Source organism: Vulpes lagopus, chromosome 2 (genome assembly GCF_018345385.1).
Source record: "Vulpes lagopus strain Blue_001 chromosome 2, ASM1834538v1, whole genome shotgun sequence".
NCBI classification, from domain to species: domain Eukaryota; kingdom Metazoa; phylum Chordata; class Mammalia; order Carnivora; family Canidae; genus Vulpes; species Vulpes lagopus.
In genome coordinates, this window is record NC_054825.1 from 11667577 (window position 1) to 11694682 (window position 27106).

The 27106-nt window shown below is 50.5% G+C and overlaps 1 protein-coding gene across 2 annotated transcripts in view; it reads right to left on the reverse strand.

Moving 5' to 3' along the window:
* GRK5 (G protein-coupled receptor kinase 5) overlaps positions 1–27106 on the reverse strand; it is a 208868-nt gene that overhangs the window by 38344 nt on the left and 143418 nt on the right. For both annotated transcript variants that reach the window (XM_041738627.1, XM_041738636.1), the window contains exons 3-4: positions 23171–23283; positions 11787–11864 (exon numbers count right to left, since the gene is read on the reverse strand). In XM_041738627.1, the coding sequence (XP_041594561.1) occupies positions 11787–11864; positions 23171–23283 (191 nt within the window). The remainder of the gene's footprint in view (positions 1–11786; positions 11865–23170; positions 23284–27106) is intronic.

The following is a 27106-nucleotide window of genomic DNA, read 5'->3' on the forward strand; positions in this document are numbered from 1 at the left end:
GCTTAGAGCATACAGTAGGTGCTAAATTACCTTACTTCCTCACATCTCCCCCATTAGAATCCACTCTTAGTAAAGGAAAGAGCTAACGATATTCCCCTTCAAGGGTCTCCATTTAAAAAGCACAAATGCTCAAATTGTGGAACTTATGGCACCAGCAGCTTCTCTGCTTTGCCTGGATGCTGCAACTGTCTCAGCATTTACATATGTATAGACCCAAAGATTAAGAACCTCGGGGGAATTGAGGCCCAGCTGCAGGCCAATGACATAGGAACTGGAAAATGAAGTCAGTTCCTTCTGGTGCCTTCTCTCCAAGCTTCCAGCATGGGGTTATGGAAAGCCTGGCAAGGAATAGTCCAGTCTCCTCTTCCAAGCCATATGACCCTTGAGGCTGAGGAGGGGTGCAGCCCCTCTCTGGGCCTCAGTTCTCTCACATAGGGAATGAGAAGATGGGTTTAGTTCAGGGTTTTTTGTTTTTTGTGTTTTCGAAGATTTTATTTATTTGAGACAGAGAGAGAGCACAAGTGGGGAGGAGGGTCAGAGGGAGAAGCTGAGCAGGGAGCCTAATGTGGAGCTTGGTCCCAGGACTCCAGTATCATGACCCAAGCCCAAGGCAAATGCTTAACCAACTGAGCCAGCCAGGCACCACTTAGTTCAGGGTTTGAAGCTGGGTTCCACCAAGCCAGAAGTATTCTGTAAAAGCCACGGCCTGTGGAGGGGGTGGGAGGCAAAAGGGAGCCCCCAGATAGCTCAACTGTGGCTAGTCTCTGTCTTTGCATACCGGAAATCTGTAGCTAAAGCTATATGCAAGGCCCTGGACTGGGTGGCCCCTGAGATTCCCCTGGGTGCCAGGGCCTACCCCAGGAGGTACCCTCTGTCCTCTCGAGGTATATTGGAGGAATGATGCCCCAGAATGGGCTTTGGCCTCCTCTCCCAATGTACCAGGATTTCTGGAGGCTGAGGCCTCCATTCAGAAGGTAGCTCAAGCAGGGGGGCCCTTCCTGGGGAGTAGTTCTGTGCCAGGCACTGGGGTGAACTTGAAATGACCCAGGAGCCCTCATAGGCCCGGCTTCTCCAAACAGTGCCCAGGCTCCCTTGGTGAGTGCTCTCAGGTCATTAATAAACCCTTAGTCAAAAAGAGACTTAGGCAGAGCATGAGGCAGGGAACCAGGATAGGTCATCCTAGGAGAACACGATGGGGTAGGGTCAAGAGCACAGACTGAAGTCTCAACTTCCCTAACCGAGCTATGTGACCTCAAGTGAATTACTTAACCTCTAGGTGTCCATCTCTTCATCTTTAAAATGGAGATAATAATCCGTGGGATTGATGTGAGGATTAAATGAGTTATATTTAAAGCCTGTAGAATCATGTTTGCACACAGTAAGAGCCGCTCTTGGGACTGCAGGGGGGTTGGAGCAGGGTGGGCCTCTCAGATGGTATCCAGGCCAACCTCTTCACTCTACTGATGGAAACTGAGGCTGAGGGAGAGCAGGCTTCTGGTTGTGAGGGGAGTGCGAAGAGGCAAGAGGCAGGCTTTCGGGCTCAGGCCCAGCTTCAATTCCCCACTCAGGCCAAACTTGGTGTTCTTAGTTAACCCCTTAGAGCGTTCATTTCTCATCTGTTCAGACAACTGTTACAAGGACCGAGTAAAATAGGGAACATGAAGATCCAGGCATGCAGTAGTTGCTCAGTAGATGCCAGCTCCCTTCTGTCTTGTCCTAGGATAGCTAATAAGCACAAATGTGCCTTTATTTGTTTTGAATCCTGCTCTCTGTTGCTCCCAGAAATGGAAGAGGAAGAGGCCCAGCCTCCCTTTCCTCACTGTTGCTTGAGAAGACTCCAGGAAGTTCCTCTCCCAAGATTTCTTTTTAGTCCTCTTCCAGGGAGTCTTTTGCAGTGCTGTGGCAAAGTGGGAAAAGCCAGGGTGCACGGCCCAGCTGCCCCTCCAGCCCAGCTGCTGGCCCAACCAGATCCTGCTCTGGAGGGGCTCAAGTGAAGGTGGACTATGAGCTCACTGGAATCATTGACAACAAGATGGAGATGCTCTTCTAGGTGCTGAGAGATCAATGAGGACCAAGCAATCTAGCAGGGATGAAATGCTGGGTCCAGGGCCAGTGTCTGGAAGCCCAAAGCCCGTGGAGGATGTGGCAGGCACTGGGAAGGGAGGGATTTATCCAAGCTACCCATATCCCATACCCTGGGTTGCCCTGGAGACCAAAGGTTGTTCAGATGGTTAGGACCAACTCCCCGCCAGCTCCCCACCAGGTCACAGAACCCAGAAGGGAGATGGGGAATGAACCTGACTCCCAGTCCAGTGCTCCTGGCTCTAGGTCATGCTGTCTCCAACAATAAGCCAACATTTATAAAATGCATCACAGCTGGGAGGTAGAATGTTAGCCTAAAATTTTCTGTAGATGATGAGATTAGGAGATTCAGGGACACAATTAAATAATACCAAATCATTAGGTGAAAAGTATTCCCTTTTCAGTTCTTTGAGCCTCTCATCATCAAGAAGAAAGTTTCAGTGTGGCGCCACCGTCTTGCTAACACATCTCCAATACCGACTAATCTCCCTTCCGAACAAAGAGAACGGCAGCTTTAGGCTCCCAGCCTTAGGCAGGCAAAAGAGGATCCAGCTAGGATTTAATGCCACTTTCCCCAGGTAGCTTTCTGTCTGACAAATCAATGCTGCCTTTCCAGGCATGTTCCTGACTCAAAGTTTTCTTCTGAAACTCATTTATTCAATTTAATTAATTAACTAAATTTTAAAAGATTTTATTTTTAAGTAATCTCTATACCCAACCCAGGGCCCAAACTTACAACCTAAAGATCAAGAATTGCATTCTCCATTAACTGAGCTGGCCAGGCAACCCGAAACTCACTGATTTTAAACAGAAAGTCATGAGTTCATTTAAAAGGGAAAAAAAAGCTATATATATAAATAACGGTAAGGGAGGTATGCAGATACAGCAAAGTCTATGCAGGTGCCATTGAGCGAAGGAAGGCCATGAACCCATCTGTGCACCATAGTTATCTTCCCATACTCAGATGGGGGAACTGAAGCTCTAAGGATGTATAGCAGGAAGGTGGCTAAACTGGGGCTCCAAGGACTCCCAGGGGCAAGGACTGAAGCTCCTGACTGCCCCCACGGCGGAGGAACTATCCCCACCAAGAAACCAGTCACTTAGGGCAAGCCACACTACTAATCAGCTGCCCAGGCCGGGAAGGGGGAGGCGCCAGAGAAGTGAGCAGGGGGCCAAGGGGCCAGAGAAAGGAACCTGGAATAATTATTATTTCCTTTCATTCAAGCTCTTTACTTTTTAAAAGGTGGATGTTTTCCGGAGAGCCACACCAGCACTAGGAATAGATTTCTTTTGTGCAAAAAACTTGGGCTGCTGGGTAACTTCCCCTTAACAAGAACAAACTTCCCTGCCTTACCCTATCATTGTTTACAGAGGCAAAGGGGCCCGTGTCTGTGTGGAGCCCAGAGAACAATATCCTGCTGGGAGACCTCCGGCAAGAAAGTGCCCTCCAAAAGCTGCCTGCCCTGGGCATTCCCAGCATCCCACAGAGGCTGCCCAAGCTAGTTCATGTCAGAAGCCTGCCCCAACCCACCAGTGCATGTTGGCGTCCAGGCCCCTTAGCAGGATCCTCCACAGGTCTGAGCTTCCCCTGGAGTCTGCTGATACTACATTAAAACTGGTGGCACCTGCCAGGCCTCAGTGACTGGACTGATGCAGCTCAAAGATGGAGACCTGGCACAACTGCTCATGGGCCCAATTAAAAGAATGATGGCAAGCCGTCCTGCAAACAATGCTGCGGAAGCAGGATACTCAGGGCTCACCGGAAGCCCTGCCTCCACAACTCTAAGCCAGCCTCTTCCCTTCCCAGACCTTGGTTGCCTGATCTGTAAAATGGGCACACTAATAGCCAGCTTGGAAAGTTGCCATGGAAGGTGCAAGAGCAGGTCCGTATGATGCCACAGCAGCGCTGGACATGGACGGCCTAAAGGATATTGTCATATCAACCAGGAGAAGAACTGGAATAATCATGAAGGACCAGGCCTGGCCCTGCTCTTCCCAACTGGCAATGGGGCTTTGGTTCTCCAAAGGAAGACAGATTCATGGGCCTAAAGAGCACTACGATTTGTTTACTCTGTCCTCATGTGCACCCTGTTCCCCCAAACCCTGAGGCCTTCTGACAAGGATAGATAAGACAAAATGAAAGCAAGTCATTTAAAAACAAGTAACAAAAATGAATCTGAGTTTTATCAAAATTAAAAACTGTTGTGCTTCAAAGGACACCACCACAAAAGTAAAAGGACAACTCATAGAATGGGAGAAAAAATTTGCAGATCTTATATCTGACAAAAGACTTGTACGCAGAACATACAAAGAAGCCTTAGGATTCAACATTAAGAAGATGAATAGCCTAATTTAAAAATGAGCAAGGGATTTGACTACACATTTCTCCAGAGATCTACAAATGGCCGATAAGCACATGAAAAGATGCTCAGCATCGTTAGCGATTAGAAAAATGCAAATCAAAAACCACAATGAGATACCACTTCACACCCTCTAAAAGGAATGAAATTAAAAAGGTAGAAAATGCCAAGTGTTGGTGAGGATGTATAGAAATGGGAACTCTCTGGCACTGCTGGTGGGAGTGGTGGATGCCGCAGCCCCTTCGAAAGCAGTCTGGCAGGTCTTCAAATGATTAAACCTCGAGTTACCATGTGATCCAGCTATTCAGGCAGTCTTATTCATGATAGCCAAAGAGTGGAGACAACCCAAGTATCCATCCATTGATGAAAAGATACATACAATGGGCTCTATCCATATGGTTGGGTATCATCCTACCATAAGGAAGACTAAAGTACTGATACATGTTACAACATGGATATACCCTGGAAAGATTATGCTCAGTGCAAGAAGATACAAAAGGCCCAGCACTGTATGATTCCATGTACATGAGATGTCCAGAATAGGCAAATCCACAGAGACAGGAAGTAGATTAGTGGTTGCCAGGGGCTGGGAGGAAAGGGAAACAGGGAGTGACCGCTAATGAGTACAGAGTTTCTATTGCGGGTGATAAAATGTCCTGGAAGCAGATAGTGCTGGCGGCTGTACAACTCCATGAATATTTTAAACCACCGAACTGTACACTTTAGAAGGATGAATTTTATGGTATGTGAATTATATCTCCATAAGGCTAATATCTGACAGTCTGTAGTGATGGATGATATGTAACACTGCTTTTGTGATCACCTGTTACTATTTATTACTATAATTAAAAATACTCCCCTGGTCCACTCCAGCTCAAGCAAGCCTGCCCCCTCCCCACCCCACACACATCCCTCAAACACCTGTATCACCTCTGGTCTGCAGGTACCAGGAAGGTGAGCTGCCCAGATCTCTACAGAGCCCAGCATACAAATCTGATCCAGCCAAGGGGCCTCTGGGCAGCTTCTCTGAGCTGACACACTTTTGAATATTTCTAGGACATGCCATACTCATGGCTGTCTCACTGACACCAGAGACTCGCCTGTCATATAGACAATATTTCCAGTTTAGGGGGTGAGAAGGTAGGCAGGAAGCACTACACTTCCATACACTTCCCCGAATCTTTTAGCCTCTGTTGCTGGCCAGTGGAGCTTTAAGAAGGCAGTTAATGCTTATGTGCTTCCTTCACTCCTCTCCTCCCCTTTGGCAGTGACCAGGAGGCAACATCTTCAAGATGGTGGGGTCACAAGAGCAGCCAGGGCCCCTGGTCTTCAACCAAGAGAGCTGAAGACCCAATCAGATTGTGCATAAGAAAGAAAGAATCTCTGTTGTGTGAAGCCCCTGAGATTTGGGGGTTGTTTCTTGTGACAGCTAGTATTAATCATCCTGACGAATGCATCGCCTTCTAATGAGCCTGGCCTCTCTGGCCAGCCTCTGTGGCTGGGGGCCCTCCAGACCCCTCCTTGGCCTCTCTCAACTCCACAGCTGGAGTTCATGTCTGAATGATTTCCTCATTCAACAGCCGAATTTTGAAAGCACAGAGAGGAGGGGGAAAGTCAGACGCCAGCCACCACTGAGTGAGTGTCTAACACGGACCAGCTCCTGGGCTCTGTCCTTGCTGGTGTATCTGACCCTCGCGGCCATGCCACTCACTTGACAGATGAACCACCCGAGGCACTGGAAGGCTAATAACTTTCCCAAGGCCATGCAGCTAAAGGAGGGCAAGTCTGGCTTCCAACCCAGATCTACCTGGTTCTAAAACACCTTCTCAAAGCACTCTGCCTCCTCTGTGTAAGATCCCCAATACTTCTGGTGCACTCCAAAGCCCTCCCAGGGCTGGTGTCTCTAACAGGCCTCAGGGCAAAGCTTGCAACTGATGCAAGATCTGGGCAGCGTCCAAGGAGTGGGCTTTGCCTCCTGGGAAGGAAGCCTTTAAGCCAGGGTGTGAAGAGCATCATCTCACAGGGAATGAGAATTCAGCACCAGGCATAAGCTCTGGCTTTGAACAGGGACTTTCCAGCCAGACTCTCAGCAAACACACCATGTCAGACACCGGGGAACATGAGCCAGCCAAGTGGCAGCTCCCCAGGAAAAGACACGAGGCAGGCAAGGTGAGGGGCCCACAGAAGGAAGCTTCACAGGGCCCCTTACTGTCTCAATGACTGAGAGCCGTGAGTCCAGCCCCGCTCGGGGGATACACACAGAGAGCAGATGCCATCACCTCTGCCCAATGAGCAAATAGCCCTGCCACCTGTAGCAGTGACCTTCGTCCTATGTGCTCTGTCCCTTTATCTTCCCTGGGGGGAGTGCAGCCACTCAGCAACTCAAAATGAAAGCCAGGGAGTCACCTGGGACCCCTGCCTGTTCTCCTTTATGTCCCTCACCTGGCCATCCCTCAGGGGCTCCTTCCTCCTAACATATTCCAAGATCCCTGGGCCACCACGTCCCGAGAGCTGTTGTCCCAGCACGGGACACAGTCATTCCCACAGCATCTGCAGCAGCTCCCTAGATGGGCTTCTGCCTCTAGTCCTCCCCCTCTGCTTTTCTCGTCCATGTGGTCAGAGGAACCAGCCTAAACTGCCAATGGCCTGCAAAGCCCTAGTGGCTCCCATTGCCACCAGGATGGTGCCAAACTCCTCAGCATGGCTTGCCAGGCCCGGCCACCCAGAGGGCCCTCATCCCTCTACCTTCTACGCCTGCTATACTGACCACCACACACCCTCTCCACCTCCATAGCAGGGTTTCTCAAATTCGGTGCCACTGACACTTAGGGTCAGACAATTCTTTGTTATGGGGCTGTCCTATATGTTATAACGTGTCCAACAGCATCCCTGGCCCCATTAGATGCCAGTAGCACATCCTCCCAACTGTGCCAGTAAAAGGGATCTCCGGACACTGCCAACTGTCTCCTGGGAGGCAAAACAGCCCCAGATGAGAACCACTGCTCTATACCCATGAAAGGCCGTTCCTTTCATTCATTTCTGGCCGCCGCTGCCGCCTCTGCCGCTGCCTCCTCCTCCTCCTCACGTTAAAATCTGATTCAGCTGCATCACCTCCCAGAAGCCTCCCTAGCTCACTCAGGCTAGTGTAGGGGCAGCATCTCAGGATGCCTCCCCGCTTCCCTTTGCACAGTTCTACCACTGCTCCTGTCACACTGCAGCTGACTGATCCACTGATGTGCTGTCACCGTCCTCTGCAAGGCGAGCTCCTCAGGACCACCCCCACCCTGCCCCGGGCATAGAAGCACTGACCGCGTGTGCCTGCAGAAGTACAACAGGGCAGCATGCTCAGGGACCACCCAGGTAGTGTGGTGGCTTCTGATCAGAGGCAGGGGGCTGTGTGCAGCCAAGGTGTCAGGCTGAGGGACACGGAAGGGAGAGAAAAAACAGAGCAGGGGTCTAGGTGAAGGGCCTTGCAGGGAACAGCCAGAACAAAGGCCAAGGTGTGGTCAGCAAGATGAGACTGGGAATGACATGGCCGGAGCCCAGTGTGGGGCCTGTGGGAGAGGTATCTGGAGAAAGGATTTTGAAGCACAAGGAAACCAGGTCATGAAGACCTTAGGAGTGTAGCCACAGATGTATTCAGCGGGATGTAAAACTGGGGGTGGGGGGTGGGGGGGTTATGGTTAAATAAGTTTGGAAAATGCCTTGTCTGTAATCAAACAGGTTTCTTTACTGCAGGACTTCTCAATCCCTTCGATAGGCTCACATGCCAGGTGAATCTTTACAAGGGGAAGGTACAGCAGGTAGTGTCACCTAAATGTAACTGACTACAGAGCCTCTCAAATGATCCGCGTCCTTCGGCCTACCCGTTGGAAACGCTGCTTGGAGCTGAGAAACAGGGGCTATGACCTGAAGAAGGACTCAAGGTAACGACAATCTGGGTTTGGGGCCAGTGGCTCTGGGAGTTCTTCAAAGACCTGAGGGCCAGTGCTGGGGCCTCAGCCACTAGCTCAACCCTCTCCCAGTGCCTGGCCCCCCAGCCCCTGGGGCATCTGCTGCCCTGAGAAGTGAAAACAGCTCCCGAGTGACTGCCTACAGGAAGGACTGGGAGGCAGTGCGAAATTTATTGTAGGAAAACAGTCGCCCCACGGGACTGCTTCGACCACCTCCCCCAGGCCCCTGGGCCACAACATATGGTGTGGTTTAAATTTTTTAAATTGAGGAGTACTTAAGGAAAAAATGTTGGCAGGCTCTGAGGCACTTGTAAAACCGTTTGAGCTGGATGAGGAGTCTGGGCCCCATCCTTCTAGGAGATGGAGGCAGTGCTGAGCAGGGGCAGGGAGGTCCAGAGAACAGGATGGGGTCTGCCAGCAGAGGCTTCTGGATGAGACAGGCCAGGCGGGGAGAGAGTGGAGCAGCCCCCTGCCGCAGCCTGTGGACGGGCTGAAGGAGCCAGCAGGGCTGGACAAGGGACCCACATCATCCTCAGGGTAGATCACAGCTGGGGCGGGGGCAGCAAAGGGCAGTGAGGGGCCAGATGTGGGAAAACAGGGCACCACAGGCTCAAGTCCCGGCTGCATGACCTGGGACAGCGACACCCCATCTGGTGCCTCCCCGTACTCATCCCTAAGCTGGAGCCAGTGCAATCCCCTCACATGGTAGCATTAAGGTCCAGGTGAGACAGTGTGTGCACACAGTGGGTCCTCCATACCTGTTAGCTGCCATTGTCTGGGGGGCACACAAGTGGGTAGGCAGCCCCAAACCAGGTGCAGATGGAGAGCTGGACCAGCAGAGCTGAGGCACTGTGGAAACTGCCCTTGCTGAGGCCAACTGAAGAGTCTATTAGCTGAGTGGCCATAGTGTGTTACCCCCCTGTCTGGGCTGGGAAGGCCACCTGTATACCTGTCATCTCCCGGAGGCCAAAGCCATCACAGACACTACCTAGGAGGCATCTGGCATTCCACAGGTGGCTGAGCCCGTGAGCTGTGGGGTATTTACCCACCCTGGGGTATTTACGCCCTAGGACATGCTTCCTCTGAGCTCTGGATCCTGTTTCTGCCCAGGGTGTTCATGACATTTCAAGCAGTGGCCGGGAGATTGAAAGCAACCTGTCAGCATCTGCCAGCTTGGGGGAACAGGGACCCTGCTCACACACGTCTCTCCACCACTTTCAACCTAAGAACTTTCACAGATGCCAATGAGGCCTCTATGTGGAACAAATCAAGGCGTAGCTGCCCAACGGCCCCTGCCCCACAGATGACGTGGGCAGCCACATGTGCCCGGGGCCAGGGCTGGTGCAAAGCAAGCTGGCCCTGCCCAGCGTCGAGGGCGGGGGGGCAGGGGGGCAGGGGCGGGCAGTGGTGTGAACGTGAATCTTCTCATTTTGGAAATGTGCAGAAGTACTGGGAGTGCTTGCCCATCACATGGAGAGAAATGTACTCATTAAGGAAGCAGAAGCAGAGAGATATTGAGGGGAAGTAGTGAGAGTATGACAAGTAGGAACTGTGGCTTGGCAGGAGTGGGAAGAAGTGACACAGGAGACCTTTCTGGATGTGAGGCTGAATTGGTTGCACACAGATGTGCCCAGCTGCCTGCAGATGCTGGAGATGAGCACAGCCGCTCCAGAATAGGACTTGGTGTGGTACGAGAGACACCGGGGGTGGGGGAACCCCACATGCTCAGGGCCCCCTGGACCTCCATAATCCCTGAGGGGACAGTGAGGGTGTGAGGTGGGACTAGAATCACTGAAGATTCCCTGGGACCCTTGCTGAGAACATCAAGGTGGGGTTTACATGCCTCAAGGGACCACCATGTCATGTAGATAAAGCTTATAAAAATATGCAGAGACGGTCTGTATGTGCAGGGGAGAGGAGGCCTGATATTAAACTCTGAATTTTAAAATTCTTTACATTCACTTTTCCACTGTGAGTGTAAAGCTCTCAGGTCCCCCGGATGCCCCTGCAAGGGGGCTGCTGGCTGTCAGATGCCCACGTCCTGCTGCAGGAGTTGTTATATGTGACCTGGATTCCTTGTGTCCACAATCCTGTCTCCTGAGTGGAGTCACCCTGAGCAGCTGCAGCAGACCTCTGTAACTGCATTCTGCTTTAATGTAGCTGTGAAGGTACCCCAGCCATGGGGCAGCACCCCACAGGAGGCAGGCCGGTAGGGCAGGGGCTGCCTTTTTTCCAGGGGCTGAATGTCATATCCAGGGAGTCTCCATACCACATTGTCAACACCTCTCTCTCTGACTGAAGCATCTCCCATTTTTCTCATTCTTCGGTTCTTATCTTGTGACTCACTTGTCATTCCCTCCACTTAGGCTTGGAGAAAATAGAGTCTGTGAAGGTCCGATTTGCAGGGACCCTCTGACATTATCTGGTAAAGCCTCGCCCATTTTACAGCAAAGAACACTGAGGCCCAGGGAGAGGAAGACCAAGGTTGCAGGGTAAATTAGGGGTCAAGCCGTTTCCTGGCCTGCATGCCTGTGTGTTGCCACTCCCTGCCATACTCTGTGGGGATGGACTGACAGGACCCTGTCACAATGGCTGTGGTAGCCCCAGTCCACTAGCAGCCTGGGACAGAGGCAGTGCCCAGGCCTCTAGGAGGTAGGTCTGGCAGGGAAGGCCACTTTTAAGAAGTGGAAACTGAGGCCCAGTGAGGGAACAGGACTTGTGTGAGTAGAACAGCAGAGACTAGAACCCCAGGCTCGCAGGCCAAGTTTTGAACCAGACGGAGACCACATTTATCTGTCAAGTTGGGGATAAGAGGAAGAGGCTCCAGGGAGGCAAAGCCACCAGGACCCCAGGGGGTGGTGCTAACTCTATGCCTTCCACATCGGGTGGGTGTGTTCCTGAAGTCGGGTCATGGTGGCCCCCCACCCTTCAGGATACTCCAGGACATACTTTAGAATACTCTATGTCCTGTATGTATTCAACCAATGTTTCTGGCAGCACAGCCTCTGTCTCTTCATTTCCCTCTTGGTCACCTCTGGACCCCTCCCCTACACACCAACCTCTCCAAACCACCACTGCTGCGCCCTTTCTCCTGAGCCGGGCCCTCCATGAGTCCATCTACACTTGGGTGTGGGCCGTGGGTAGCATGAGGCCCCTGGAAGGGACTGGGCCCCAGGAGGCAGGCCTCCTGCCTGGCCCCCCTGCCTTGGCCTTGCCAGTCTTGGGCACTCTCTGGTGGAGGATGAGAATGCTAGATCTCTGGAGACCAAGGGCAGCCACCAGCTGGGTGCTTTACAGCTCCCCACATGGGCTGGCATGGATCTGGGGCCCAGATTTCTCTAGAAGGTTTCCCATTCCTCCCGCTGTGGGATCCGGGTGGCCTCTTTCTTACCTTTGGGGTGAGGTACTTGGTCATAATTTCCTTCCCTTTTTCCCCCAGTTTTTCATCTGGAGTAACTTCATATTCTGCCTGAAACAGAAGAAGGAAAGGAACAGTAACAGATCTGCTCGTGAGCTTCTGATAGTTACACAAGCTTCGCGGCCCCTGAAGAAGACACCATGGAGGTCATGTGACCAATCCCTCCTCTACGGAGCAGAAAGCTGAAGCTGGGACTGGGGAGAAGAGCTGGCTGAGAAGCCCTGACATCCAGCCCAGCCTACTCTACACCATCCATGACACGTGCTTATCAGAACAGGTGCTCTCCTCTCAGGCTCCATTCAGAATCACCAGGAGCAAACGCTGGTGCTCATGTCCCACCCCACCCCACTGAACTCCGATGGACCCTCTGGCCATGAGGGCAGGGCTCCGGGCAGCTGGGGTTGAAAACCACCAATTCAGATAAATCACAGGAAGCCACTGGAAAATAATGAGCCACCAAACTGGAAGGCCCCCGAGAGGCTGCTTCAGGTCACTCAGACCTTCCAGCTGTATGACCTTAGATGATTTCCTTAACGTCTATAAATCCCAGCTTGGAAAAGCACCTATGACAGGGCAACTGTGCAGACAGAATGTGACAAAGCTCTTGCCTAGAGCCAGGCACATAATAATACTCAATGAACAGTGCTAGAATCATCACCATTGTCGTTACTATGCCTTGCAAGAGAAAAGGCTAATATGGATGCCTTACCTTTTGCAGGTTTTCAGCTTATAGAATGAACATACAGAGATTTTTCAGATGTTCCTATCTGAACCTCACAAAAGCCCAGGTAGTCATGTGGGAGGGCAGGGTCTGCTACTACACCCCTTCATCTGCTTCTGAAGAGCAGGAGGTTCAGCCCACTTGCCCAGAGTCCCGCAGGGGAGGTGGTGGGAGCTGGGGCTTCGATCGCCAAACCATCTCCAAACCGGAGCTCTTTCTCAACAACTCCAAGGAATTTAGGGCTCCACATCGCTGGCCAAGTCAGTGGGACCTCCAAAGGCAAACCTTTTTATTTTCCTTGACCTCAAGAGGGGCTCCCTCTCTCACATGTGACGCACTTGCCAAGAGGATTAAAGGCCTCAAGTTAAGAAGCCTGGGTAAGCCTGCCTTTCTCATTTAGACAAGAGAGCTAATTGCAAATTGTTATAAATGATTTCAAAATCCACCACCCAAGGATGTGTCAACCTCCATCCAAAAGTACAGCTATTTCAAAAGAGACAGAGGAAATGACATCAGCAGAGACAGACTGAAATCGGCACCCCAGCCTCCCGGCCCAGCGCAAGGCAACCCCACAACCCAGTATCTAGGGTCCACTTTCACCCCCAGGCCAATCCAGAAGACCCTCCCGGAAAGGGGGGCCAGGGACGGCAGCACTTGGATGCCCAGATACGCAGCCGGGCACATTTCCATCTAACATGAGTGAGTTTCCTGTGTTACCATTTCTCTTCTAACAGAGAATCAAGACTCAGTGATTTTCTCCAAGGAAGAAACGTTAACACTTCAATCACTTGGATCACAGGGCTGTGGGATAATGGTTCTGGAAAGAATCCAACCCCCTCACTTTACAGAGCTAGACACTGAGGTTCAGAGAAGCAAAGGACTGGGCCCGAAGTCACACAGCTGGTCATAGCAGAGCCCAGACAGGAGCATAAGCCTGCTGGCTTCTGTCAGCCACCCGCCTCAGGACAACCCCCTCCACACCACGAAGACTAGCCCCGTGGGCCTGTTTCTTGTTGGAACTGATTTGGCTGATGATTTCCTGAGACAATTTAAGGAGAGAAGGTGGCTCTTTCTCACTGAGTTTTTCCTGTTGTTTTCTCCCCAGATGCTCCCAGCCTCCCCGCAAAACTAACACGCAGGTGAGCACACCCAACACAGGATGGAGTAGGTCATAGGCTCACCCTTGAGGTAGGTATTAATATTCCCAATCTATAGATAAAGAAACTGAGGCTCTGAGGGCACAGATAACCAGTGCAAATATAGTCGAGCGAGCATGTGAGAGGGCTGGGAGCTATGTCTCCAGAGGGGCTCAGAGTTCTAGAGCACGACTGACCACCCTTTTTCCAGGATGAAGAGAGAAGCACCCAGTGTCCTGCCACTCTGGAAACCTGCCTAGTGGTCTGGCACCATGGGAATCTACCCAGACTGTTTTGCAGGGCCCAGGCCCCGGGCAAATGGCCGACCACCTTTTGGGGTAACTCAATCCCATGCAGAACCCTGGATTTGCACTGTCCCAAAATACATCTGTGAAGGCGGCTCTATTTAACCAAATGGAGGCTTGAAGCTCATTAATCAGCCTCAATAACCAGCTGAAAATATTATTGCTCTGGGTACTAAAACCCACGTTAAAAAAATAACATCACTTTCAGGTCAGCTGCCTCCCAGCAGAGGCCCGGCTGGGCGGCGGGGCGCCACGGTTCCACAGGGAGGCAGCCGGGAGCACGCGGGGACAGGCATCCCCAGCCCAGGATCAAAAGGCCTTTCTTTGAGAGTCCATGTCAGGTCACCACCACTTGAAGAACATTTGTGTTGGGAGGCAGAAAACCAACAGAAGGCTTCCAGCTGGGCTTTCCACACTGATTAAGTCACCTGGAGTGACAGGCCATGTCTCCACAGTGACCCCCGAGAGGCCTGCTACAGAGAGAAGGCACCATGGCGGCTCAGCTGGGCGGGCGAGCTCAGGCAAATCACGCCGCCCGAGGCGGGGGACCACCCGGGAACCCACTGCTATGGGAACACCCTTGCCCAGGTAGTGGGCAAGAGCTACTGAAATCAGCCGAAACCAGAAAACATAAGCAGCAAATAAAAGGTTGGGCCAACAGCCTAGAATTTCACAATTAGCGCTGGCTCGGGAAATGGCAGTCAGACAAAGACTTCAATGAAAAGAGAGAAAACCACATGCAAGGAATGCCCCCGTGACCTCCATCAGCAGGGGAGTGCCCTCCAACCAGGGAGGGTGCTAGGTCTCATCCCCTCCCCACAACAGAGGGGACATGTGCCATCCTCTCTCCTGTAAGGGCCATCTGAAACCTGTGAGCTCAGCCCTAACAGCCAGAGCACCAAAGGGCACCCCTGCTAATCCACTCGGAGGGTGTCTCTCTTCCCCGAGTACATCCAAGGTGCCCATTTCATGAGCCTCTCCAGGTCCTGTGATTTATGCCAAGCGCAGAAATGGCCTTTGGGGAGGAGATGCTGCTATAACACAAAGAGCAAAACACTACATTGAGTTTAAGGCAAAAAGAATTATTTATAGATCCCTGCCTGCCAAAGAGTATAAACATTTGTGTACATCCTAGTTTATAAACCTAATATTTCATCCTCTTGGTCGGCTCTAATTGCATCATCAATCTCAGAAAATGCCGGTGAAAATATGTCCTCTCTATTAAAACACACTTCCCTCTGATGATTTTTAAAAACATGAAGACCACAAGCCAGTAAAAGGGGACCTGCCACGTTTTCAAAGCAGCCGGCGCTGGTTTAAAGAGCAGAGTCTGAGCCGGATTCCTCTCGGCCTCTGACTAACTTCAGATGTCACCTCCTCCTCCTGGGAGACCTTCTCCTGCCCTGACAAGAAGATGAAGTCAGAGATGCTATGAGGTCTTGCCACCTCCGGCTTCTGTAATTACCAATGTGGTCAGCTTTTCCAGAGTCCTCGCGGCAGGGACGAGTGACGCGCTTGGTTGGCAGCGCTGCTCACCACGGCCTTTTCTGGAGAAACACCCAGCTCCACCCACACCGGCCTCGGCATCTTGCCTGTGCTGCCCGTGTGGGCTGGAGGTCTCCATTTGCCTCTCTGGAGGCACTCTTGACCCTGGCGTGGGGCAGGGGAGAATCAGGGTGGGCAGTTACCTCCCCGACCTGGCACCACGGTTCCGACACCCCTCTTCTAAAGACCCAGCCCATGTGCACTGGCCTGCATCAGCCCCTTCTCTTGTCCCTGCAGACCTAGGGGTGGCACAGGCTCCGATTTACTGCATCGGCACTACTGATTCCCCATCCTGCTCAGGACTCCACCGACAGCCCTGCACTTGCTCCTGAGCAGGCCATCTATCTCCTGCCAGGACCCTGAGTGAACAGTCCTTCGGACAGCTGTGCCCTGACCTTGCTCCCCACCCTCTGCTCCCCAGAGAGAATGAAGAAGCACTGCAGAGGGGCGCATCCCCCAGGAGTCCCAGGATCGGATGGGTCTGGTCAGCCCCAGAGCCTGTATCTACCTGGGCAGACTATTCTCTAGTCTCTAGCTGCCATCTGAAGAGCCCTTTTAGGCATGGGTCAGGAAGGGAGTCACTGGCCCCCCTCAGGGCAACAGATGGGATGGGACCCCAGAAAGAAGGGAGGGAGAAGCTGCCCCCTCGCCATGTTGGGAGTGTAGCCTGAGAGTGGCAGGAGTGACCCCAAGGGGACCCCAGGCCATACTGACAGCACCACAGACACTGGCTTGTACAACATATTCTGGTGGGGGCAAAGGCTGAAAAGAAGGAAGGGGTGAAGGGGTATCACACCTTCCTCTTGGGCGAGGTGACAAATTCACTGGCAGCTGTCAGAGTCCCCTGACAGAGAGGCTATGCTGTCACCTCCTGCCTGCCCCATCATATACCCCTGAGAGCCTCAGCCCTGAGTGACTCTCTCCCCACCGCCACCCCGCCCCACAGACTGCCTACCTGCTTCTCCCCCTCCCCCAGCCCCAGGATTATTTCTCCATCCTCACTCTCTAACAAGGCTCATGAGGCCACCAAGCAAAGGCCTTTGACTCTCCCTGTTACTCTTTCAGTTCTAAGTGAGAAGAATCCCAACCTAACCTAGTTCAGGCAAAACCATTATCTCTTAGCTTCTAGAATTTGAGATGGACTGACCAGCCAGACTGTGGGATGCAGGAAGTGAGATGCAGCCAGGTCCAGAGTATCAGGAACCAGTAACATGAGCACTTCTGGAACCCACTCTCACCCATCCACGTGTGTGTGTGTGCACTCACATGTGTCTCCTTCTCACTCAATGCTGACTGGCTTGCTCCAATGGCACTTGGTAATCAACAGCTCCCAGGCTTTTGATTTTAAGCATTCTCTACCAGAGAAGGACGTCCTCTCAAGTCTGTAAGTCGCAGAGAAAGAACTCACGGGCCTACAAGGGCTCACAGACTCATCCCTGCTCCAACTGAGTATGAACTAGGGGTGACACCATCAGGAACATGGCAGCTTCTAGGAGAACCATGTTGTTCAGGAGTATGGGTGTGGACAATCCCATAGAGGTCTACTGTATGAACCCATTTTATGAGTGGTGCTTTTTCAAGATGATCCTGCTCCCAGGATCATCTGGCTTCACCAACTCTTCGGAGGGTCTCTATGCCCATCTGAAGAATGATTACTTCCCTCGCCCTCCCTTTCTGGGGAGAGCACAGAAGTAACAGAAAGACAAGACAAACACTGAGTATGACTCATAAATAAGAGAAACAGAATACTTGACTCCTCTGGTGAGGCACAGCAAATCGTTTCGTTTTACAAATAATTTCAGGATAACCAGGCATATTTAATGCCAAGTGATAGCCCACTGATTTCAAGTGATTTCCTATAGTTCTGGGCTAATGAATAGCTTGAAGTACTTTTTAGCATTTTCTGATAACAAGGTCTCATTTGTTGTAACCTCATATCTGTAGTTGCCAGTCTCCAAGATGGAGACCAAAATAATCCTTGCCTCCTGTTATTCACACTCTTGAGAAGTCTCTTTCCATACTAGAGAGGGCTAACCCCCTCATAATGTTTACATATATGATTTTGGGGATAGGATGGTATGGAACCTCTGAGGTTACGTCATAAGAGACACTGCCCTTCTAGCATACTGTCTTGAATTACTGGCTCTGGGGAAAGCCAGCCATGTGATAAGGACACTCAAGCAGTCCCATGGGGAGGTTCACATGGGAAACAACTGGGGCTTCCAACCAACAGCCACTACTAACCTGCCAGCCAAGTGCATTCACTTGGAAACAGGTCAAGCCTTGGATGACTGCAGCCCCAGCCAACATCTTAATAGAACATTTTAAGAAACTCTGAGCCAGCAGCATCTCGGCAAGTCATTCCAAAAGTCTTGACCCATAAAAGCCATGAGATAATATGTGGTTCTTGTTGTTTCAAGCTGCTCAGTTTTGAGGTAATTCCTTATACGGCAGTAGGTAATGAATACTTAATGTATCTGAACTCATAGCTAGTATCGCTTATTTCATTAAAAGTTCTGTTTATTCATTTTTCAATCTCTCATTTAAACAGAAAGCAAGTTCCATGAGGGCAGGAGCTTTCTTCTCTTACTCAGTGTGTACTCTCCAACTGCTAGCACAATGTATGATATACTGGAGACATCCAATAGGTAGGTGCTAAATAACTGGTTGAGTATCTGCCAAGTCTCCCCTAACCCCAAAGAGAAGAGACCTGAAAACTTTCTGTCACATGCAAGTGAGAGGACAAGAGGGTTTCAAAAGACCCAAGATGCCATCAAGGCTCTTAGAAAGCAGGTGACAGAAGAAGTACATCAATCTTTAAGAGGCCTGTGGAATAACCCTGTTGGTCTGTGGAGGTTGACACTGGAGCCCCTTCTGGTCCCCTGACCAGGTAGGCAAACCCTCTCAGAAGCCAAATCAAGTCACGGTTTTGACTTTGGTCATCGACCCCATTTCTCTGTGGGCGGGCAACCAAGGAGTCCTTCTTAGGCTCCCAGGAGGCCCTTGACAATGAAGACTAAGGGGTGAGCTACCCCTGCAGTCTAATGAATGATACAAAGCAGTTCTGCTGCCCCCCAATCACCCAGGCCCCATTTTAAAACAATCACAGGTCTCCTGCTTGACTCAAGAAACCCAGACATTAGGACCGTGTGGGACAGCCACGTTTCCTGGGGGCTACGGCAGAGCCTGACGAGGGCAGGTTATTTTTAACAAACCCCACTTGGTAGAAATTCAACACAGAGGTGGGAACGGTGTGGATGGTGCCGGCTGAGCCAGGGAGCACCGGGGCTGGATGCTGCCTCCTTGGAGTTCCAGTCAGGATGGAAGGAAAAAACATATTTCAGACGAGAACTGCGCCAGCCCTGGAAAACTCAATAAAGTCTTCCTGCGTAAAAGAGGTCTCCCAAAGGCTGGTCATTTGACGTCAGGGTGGGTGATGAAAAGGCCCTGCTCATTCCCAGAGATGCAGACAAAACGCAGGGGGCAGGGCTGGCCTCTTCGAGCAGTGGCCGCGTTAAGCCGTATGTAAAGAACATTTGTCGCATCAACACAGGGAGCCAGACTCACATTTCCTTTCCAGAAAAAAAACTCTCGGTGCCAGCCCAGCAAAAGGGAATGTCTGCACGACCAGAATGAAAATGGGCATCCATTGGATTTTTTTTTTCTTCTTCTACTCAAACTGACTATAAGCGTCTAACAAGACACGTGGCTGGAAAATTCCACTGGCTCCTGGGCTGAGCCTTGCCCTGCTCTGCCTCATCAACTCTCTAGACGAGTCTCAAAGCTGGCGATGCCTCATCTTTTCCAAAGGGGGAGCAGCGTTGGTCCACGGCTCAGTCCTCATCTCTCCTTCCCCATCCATCTCCTTGGTCAGCTCACCCAGCCCATGGCCCCAACCAAATACCAGCTGTATGCTGACAACTCCCAGTCTTCTGTCTCTAGCCCAGACCTTTCTTGAAGATGCCAGACTTCAATGTCCATCTCCCCTCAGTCATCTCCACATGGATGTCCGAGAGACACTCCAGCTGGGTGTGCCTAAAATGGAGCTCCTGGTCTTGCCCCAGATGCGCCTCCCACAGCTTTTCTTACTCCATCCTTCCATCTGCTCAGGTCAACTCTTGGAAGTCATCTGTAACTCTTCTGTCTCACCCACAATGCATCCAAAAATACTGCTAACTCTGCCTCCAAAACATGCCCCAAATTCAACACTTTCACATAGCCAAATGCTTCCACGTTGGCTTGAGCAACCATCAGCCCTTGCCTGGACTGCTACAGTAGCCTCCTATCAGAGCTCCTGTGACCACCCTTTCTCCTCCAATACAGGAACCAGAGGAATCCTTTAGAAACCTAAGTCAGACCATGCCACTGCTCTACTCTAAACCCTCCAGTAGCTCCCCATTGAACTAAAAAACAAAGTTCCTAACGGCACAAGGTTTTGCATAACCAACAGCTCTCCTAGACTCCTCTCTGCCCTTTCTCCTCCATTCCAGCCACAGATGCCATGCTGTAGGCCTTTGCACTGGCTGTTCCCCTGCCTGCCTTGCTCTTCCACCACATATTCACCTGGCTAACTCTTACAGAGAGGTTCACACCCACCCAGGGTCTCACTGCCAGCTGGTGGCAGTGCCAGCAGTGCTCCTTCAGTCTGTCTCTGGAGGCTGCATACCCAACTAATACACCATGTTGCCAGCACAGCCCAATGATGAGGCCCAGGTGCATGCTGGAGCCAGCACCTGGTGCAGAGGGCACAGCAGGGGGATGGTCGGGAAAGACTTCTGGGAGTACAGTATGAGAAAACAAGGAACAAGCAGGCATTCTCCAGGCAGAGGGGATGTGGGGCCATTTCAGGCATTAAGAGTGAGGAAGCCAGGGCCGAGAGGCTTCAACCTCTGTGGTGGCAAGTCAGAGCGACCACGAGAAGGTAGTAGGGCCAAAATGTAGGGCTCAGGAAAGACCTGGGTGAATAATGCACATGGGGGCCTATCAGTGCAAGGCCTGGTATTCACCCTCAGAACTTGGACTTTGTCCTAGATGTCAATGCTCCCCAATCCTGGATACACAGGATAGTCATGGGCAACTTGAAAAACGCCAATGTCCATTAGAAATAAGGGCCAGTTTATAGGTAATGAGCACCACTAGTGCTAAACTGTGGTCTCCAAGTACCATTTCTCAGTAGAAGGAACCAGGGTTCTTGGAGATTCAATGGACTCTAGGTCTAGGGTAGGAAATATACAAGATGAGCTGTGACATCGCATCCTACCAGATAGCAAGGAGCTCCCTGTGATGACTGGGTCCTCTCAAGGGCTCAGAAGCCAACCTGGTGGCCAACGATGAGACCATGGAGCATCTATAAGGCTAATGACCACAACGCATTGAAACACAGCCGTGTTTAACTCCACGCCTTTAAAACACACTGGTTACTAGTATTGGAGGGTGCTAGTGAACTGATCTGGTACTTTGAAAACATAAATATAGGGAAAGAATGAAGCAACTCTTCCATGAACTTTATCACTGGGTAACCAAACAGTAATTGAAAGGAAGTATTTTCCAGTTAGCAAATAAAAAAGGAATGACAAAATGAGAATGTCACCACGCTGCAACCCCTAACTAATCAACACATTTAGGCACTGAATAGCTAAATCTGCTGCCACCTCTAAAAGAAAGACAAGCAGATAATAATGTTCCCTGATGGAAGAACATAAAACCACTTATGAAGTCACCCTACCCCTGCAGAACCCTGAAACTGAAATCTGATCAAGTTTCTTTATTCAATGAGGAATTTACAAGCAATACAGAGAAACCTATTAAATGACACGTAGGGTGAAAGAGCACAATTCAGACTATGGGACACTCTTCTGGATGAACAAAGAGAGATGGTTATATCCTGATAAAACAAGCATTTATGAAAAGTATGAGAAAGATGGACATTAAAACACTAATATTTGATGATAATAATTACTTTTCTTAGAACTGCACTAAGGGTATTTTAGTGATTTTTTGTGTGTGAGAGAGCCCTTCTCGTTCAGGGATACTGAACTGAAATGCTCACAGATGAAATCAAATGTGTGAGCTCTGCTACAAAATGCTACAGACAGAAAGGACGTGGTGAAACAAGACTGGCCATGAGTTCATAATGGTCGAAGTGGGGTGAAGGATGCATAAGCTACTCTTCGACTTTACTTTTTTACCGTTTGAAATTATGAGAAGTTATGAAAATACTAGTCTCCCCCACCCCCCTCTGAGATTCAAATTAATGAGTCTGGGCTTTAGCTCAGGCATTGGTATTTTTTTAAGGCTCCCCAGGTGTTTCTACTACTCAGCCAAGATTGAAAACTATCATAGTCACTATGTAAGACATCCTGAGAGCCTCCACTAGAACCAGGACAGAGGCTATGGAGGAGAACTGGTCTGTGAGAAGTCAAGGAATTAGGCATATGATTATTATATGGGGGAATACAGGCATAAATTATTAGATTATTAGATGATTGATTAAATGGGGGAGGAGATGAGGAAGGGGGGGTTAAGGAAATTGCAAAGATTTCAGGCGTGGGTGACTATGGGTGCTGGTCTCTGGGTTAGGGAACACGTCAGGACTGGATAGGTTTGGGAATCTGGGGGAAGGTGACTTCTGGTGGAGACACTCAGGGGGCAGTTTGGTTTGTAAATCTAGAGATACTGAGACCCTGAAGCGGACATAGAAACTTGGGCTCCACAGGACTATCCCCCGAACTGAGACACTGGTCAGGATGGCTGCAGCCAAGGGTGGCATTAGGGCCTCTAGGAAACAGGAGCATCTTAGTCCCCTGCCCAGGGAAAGGGAGCCTGAGAATACCCCATTCCTTGCATGACTGGTCTCCGTTCCTTGCCCTCCCACCCACTGTCCACCTTCCTTAGATAAACATGCAAAAGGCAGTCTGCCAGGCTGAGAGGCCCTGCCCCCCCTCCATGAATGCTGAGGAACTCCTGCATATTCCCACATCCTGTCCTAAAAGCCCATGCAGATTAATTACCATTTGTTAAACAACTCAATGACCAGTAAATCTGAAAGAAGTCGCCATATGGTGTCAAACACGGCCACACATGCCAGCAGCCGCTGGAGCCAGCAACTGTCAGATTGGCTTGAAACGGCCAACACATGTTCATTCCACAAACGTTTACTAAAGCCTGTATGTGCCACGCACTGTGCTAGGCAGTAGTGAATGGGAAGCCTGGGGTCCTGGGTTCAGGGAACTTGCATTCTTTGGAGAAGCAGACAGTAAATAGTACATAAACACAAGCTTTGGAATTTTAGAAAATGGGTTTTCAGCTGGGAGAATGAGCCATGGAATCCAACTGTTACCTTGGGGTATTATCCAACTTTCCCAGGCGCTACCTTGCATACTAACGCAGTCTCCTAGAATCAGATAACTGACAGGGCTTCACTCTAAAGCAGCAGTCAACTGAGGCCCAGAGCGGGAGATGGCCCATCCATGGTCACCCAGCAGGTGCAGATTTGCAGACAAGGCAGTATTCTCAAAGTATGCCCTGGAAATTTCTTGAGCACCAATTTCATTCTTCACCCTTCTAAATGATGGGGTCTATCTTTCCTTTGGGCAAAAACAATCACTGATCACAGAGGACCAAAGTGCCTCCCCAGGAGCACAGACTTACCACTGAGTCCAGGAACTGAATGTAACACTCCAGCCCAGGTCTGGTTTCACAGAACTGCCGGAAAAGCAGCCTCCCAATTGGCTGCTTGTCACATAAACTGCAGTAATCTCTGTCTGGAAACAAGAAAAGAATGTGGTGAGATGCAGGAGAAAGCCAGGCAGGGCCGTCCAATCAAGCCACACCTGGATCCAGAGCCCCAGATGGATGGAACAGGATGACTGGCAAACTCTCAGGATCCCTTATTTACCTCCAAGCTGTGCAGACTCAGAAGGGACTAGCGTGGTTTACAGGAAGGCAACTTCTAGTTATTAGCCCACCCCCCTTTCTGATGACCTGATTCCCAAATGCCAGATGCCAGCACTTCTGGGGATGACGACTCTATCCCCTGGAAGGCTGATCACCATGTCACATTCCCCACTTAGCGACTGGATAAGTGTGGCAGGCATATAGCCCAAGCCAGTTCCAATTGGAGTGGACCACAGACTGTGCCTGGGTGCGCTGAGCAGAAGTGGTCTCTCTTCCTCTGGTTGCTGGGGTGCATGGGTGTGAGGCCAGGGTCTGCTGCAGTGCTCTTGACACTGCAAGGGAAGTTGCTGTGATGATGAGGCTCACACACAGGGGAGGTGAGAGCTGGGAAAATTACAAAAAGTAAAGTTGGCGTCCTCATGGTGTCATGAATCTCTGGATCAAACCATGCCTGCAGCTCAAACCACATCTGAAAAGTTTATTTATAAGCTTTGTTTAGGGCAGTTTGAAAAAATTAAAAATTACTTGTAATTCAAAGCACTTCAAATTATGAAAAGCCTGCATTTTCCAGCTGAGGAGCTAGAGGCATGGAAACAAGAAATGACCAGCCTTCAGCCACGCAGCAGCCAAGAGAGTTCTAAAGAGGAAATGTAGTGCAAGACTCCAAGCCTGGAGGCCTGGAGACCAGGTGCTAGTCAATGACTTGCTATGTGACTTCAAGAAACTCATGTACTCTCTCCTGGCCTCAGTCTTCCTCTGGAAAATAAAGGCAGAAATTGGAGGTAAGAGGGGGGTGGGGGTGGTGGTACATTCTGGCTCTTCCTGCAGTGATGCTAAAGCCTCTGCAGAAGATTTCTCTGGCCAGAAAGATACTCAAAGGACTGACCACTTGACGTTGTTGCCTCTGACCCTCTCAAGCACTGATCATTGGACCTTTTGTGCAGCTGCACTAGAAATGGTCAGGTGACCTCATGGGGACACCAGGAAGACGGTAAGTTAGACCTCAGGAGAGCTACCCAAACAGAAGGGATGACCATATCCTCCTTGAAAGCAGAGGAGGAAGGAAAAAGGACAATTATCCCCCTAGAAGGGGTTTCTCTGGAGATAAGGAACACAGGAGATATGAACATAACCAGCATGTCCACTCACTTTCACACCCAGAGTTTATCCACAGAAAGTAAAGCTGTGACTTGTAGAGAGGGTGGTGGCTGGGAGCATGGGCTCTGGCGCTGAACTACGTGGGGTCAAACCCCAGCCTCAGCAGGCACTGCCCATGTGCCCTGAGGCATCTGACTTAACACTTTCATCCCTCAGTCTCCTCATCTGTAACATTTTTTTTTAATTTTTTTTTTTATTTATTTATGATAGTCACAGAGAGACAGAGAGAGAGGCAGAGACATAGGCAGAGGGAGAAGCAGGCTCCATGCACCGGGAGCCTGACGTGGGATTCGATCCCGGGTCTCCAGGATCGCGCCCTGAGCCAAAGGCAAGCGCCAAACCACTGCGCCACCCAGGGATCCCCGGAGTCTCCTCATCTGTAAACTGGGGATGGGAATCATCCCTAACTTCTAGGACTGTCATGAGGAATAAATAAGACAACACATAGAAAAGACTCAGAACAGGGCCTAAGACATAGAAAATGCTTACTAAACCCCATCTGCTATCACCGAGTTTGGGGGTCTCTTCGTCTGTTCCATCCATTTCTTCAAGGAACCTCTGCTCTCTGAGTTTGTAAAAATCCAGCACTATGTTTTAAGGGAGCCTCACAATGGGCACGTGACCCAGTCCTAGCCAGAGCCCTCATCTCCCAGCCACATAAGGCGAAGGATGGGCACATGATTCAGGCCTTGCCAATCAGAAGCCCCGGTTTCTGCCATAGTGAAAGGTTCAAAAACAGACTTGTGACTTCGTCCCAGCCAATCAGAGCCCCCCCCCCCCCCCCGTCTCTGGGCCACAAGGACAGGTTCAAGGCACCTGACCCGAGTGGGTAGGAGTCCCCTAGAAGGTACAGAAGAGGTGCTTGCTTCTCCCTGGGATGCTGAGGTCTTAGGATCAGTCAACTAAGAGCTGCCACAGTTGTCTTTTCCACTAGGCAGTGAGAAGCCACAGAAAAGGAAGCAGGGGAAGGCGGGGCTGAGTGCAGAAGAAAGAAGCCCCACTCTGAACATCCCAGGAGCCCCTCGAGCAAGCCTCGCTGAGGCCAGCCCAGTGCCTGCACGTTTATTTACCTGACAGAGTGCGTAATTCAGTTGGTGTTGGGTTGTTGTCTGTTGCAACTGAAAGAGCGAGTGACCAGGTGTACAGGCTGGAGAGTTTTGCAGCCCACTTCTCTCATGGGTAAACTGCCGGAGGGCAGCAACTGTTGCTGTGGGGATTCACCAGTTCTAAGTACAGTGTGTATAAGGCACTCAAAATTTTCTCATTCTCTCCTGAATAGATACTTCGATCAACATGGATGACCACCTTCAGGTTCCCCTCTTGATCCCCTCCTCAAGTGGTCTAGGGGCTGACACTAGCCTTGGACTGTTGCCTTAACTCGGTTACCTTTCCATGCACAGATGGCTCACAAATAGCCATTCCAATGAACATTTAACCCACCTCAGTGTGTGCCAGAACCAGTGGGATGGGGTAGTGGTTTGGGGGGGTGGGGTGGGATGCAGTCCCAGCCCTCAGGAAGTTTGGATTCTGTTGGAAAGGGTACAGCATGTGGGTAAGTAGACAAGATCCCAAGTGACAGTAATAAAATGTCAAGTTAGATGAGTGTTATCGTCAGCCACAGTAGGGAATCTGGGAAGGAGGGAGCTGAGAGGGTGACAGGTCTGTAGCCTGCACCTGTTAGCACGATGCCCTGTAGACACAGGCTGCATTCTCGCTGCCTCCCACTCAGACTGATCACCCCCACCAAAGGTGAGGAAAACAAACTTCCTCACCCTTCCCCAATCAGCTGAACCTCCCCAGCACAAACACAGAATGAAAGTAAATTACCTTGTGTCAAACTCCAATTTTATTCAATTATGGCAGAGAGAACCACACGGCTTATGTGATTTGAGCAATGTGCCCCTCCCCATTTCCAAAAGCAATTAAGAGATTTCATGTGCCATATTGTGATTCCTTAAGGGTTCATCTGACAGGATTTTTTCTCTCCATATGGCATTTGCTGTCAGTATGGAAACAAGGCTGTTATAAACTCACAGCACAGTAAACACCATGTGATTCCAACACAAGCTGTCAGCACCTCAGTTCCGTGCCTCTCCCAGCTGTACAGAGGATCCCAGGCAAGAAAGCCACTCATTGGAAGCCCAGAAAGAGATAAAAGAATCAGTAATCATCTATTTGGATTATTTTCTCAGGCTTATATAAAGATAAATAGGCCTATCTTCTGAGGAAGCATCGCCACCACCACCAAAATCGGAGTGCAATATTTGTGGTTCCTTTAGAAATGAAGAACGAGGTCATAGAAGGGAGACTATGAATATGGAAATTGATCAGAGTGACAGGAGAAGATGTAAAGTGCCAGGCACAAACCCACTGTGGGTCACTTCTGCAAAGTGAGATGACACAAGTTGGAAGCATGGACAGGTCTGTAATACCTCTTCAGAGCAGACCCTTCCTTCTTGGTTTGTACAGGAGCCTTTCGGTTATTTAAATCCAGCTTGCAAGGGCCCTGCCCACACCTCTCCTCTGAAGTGT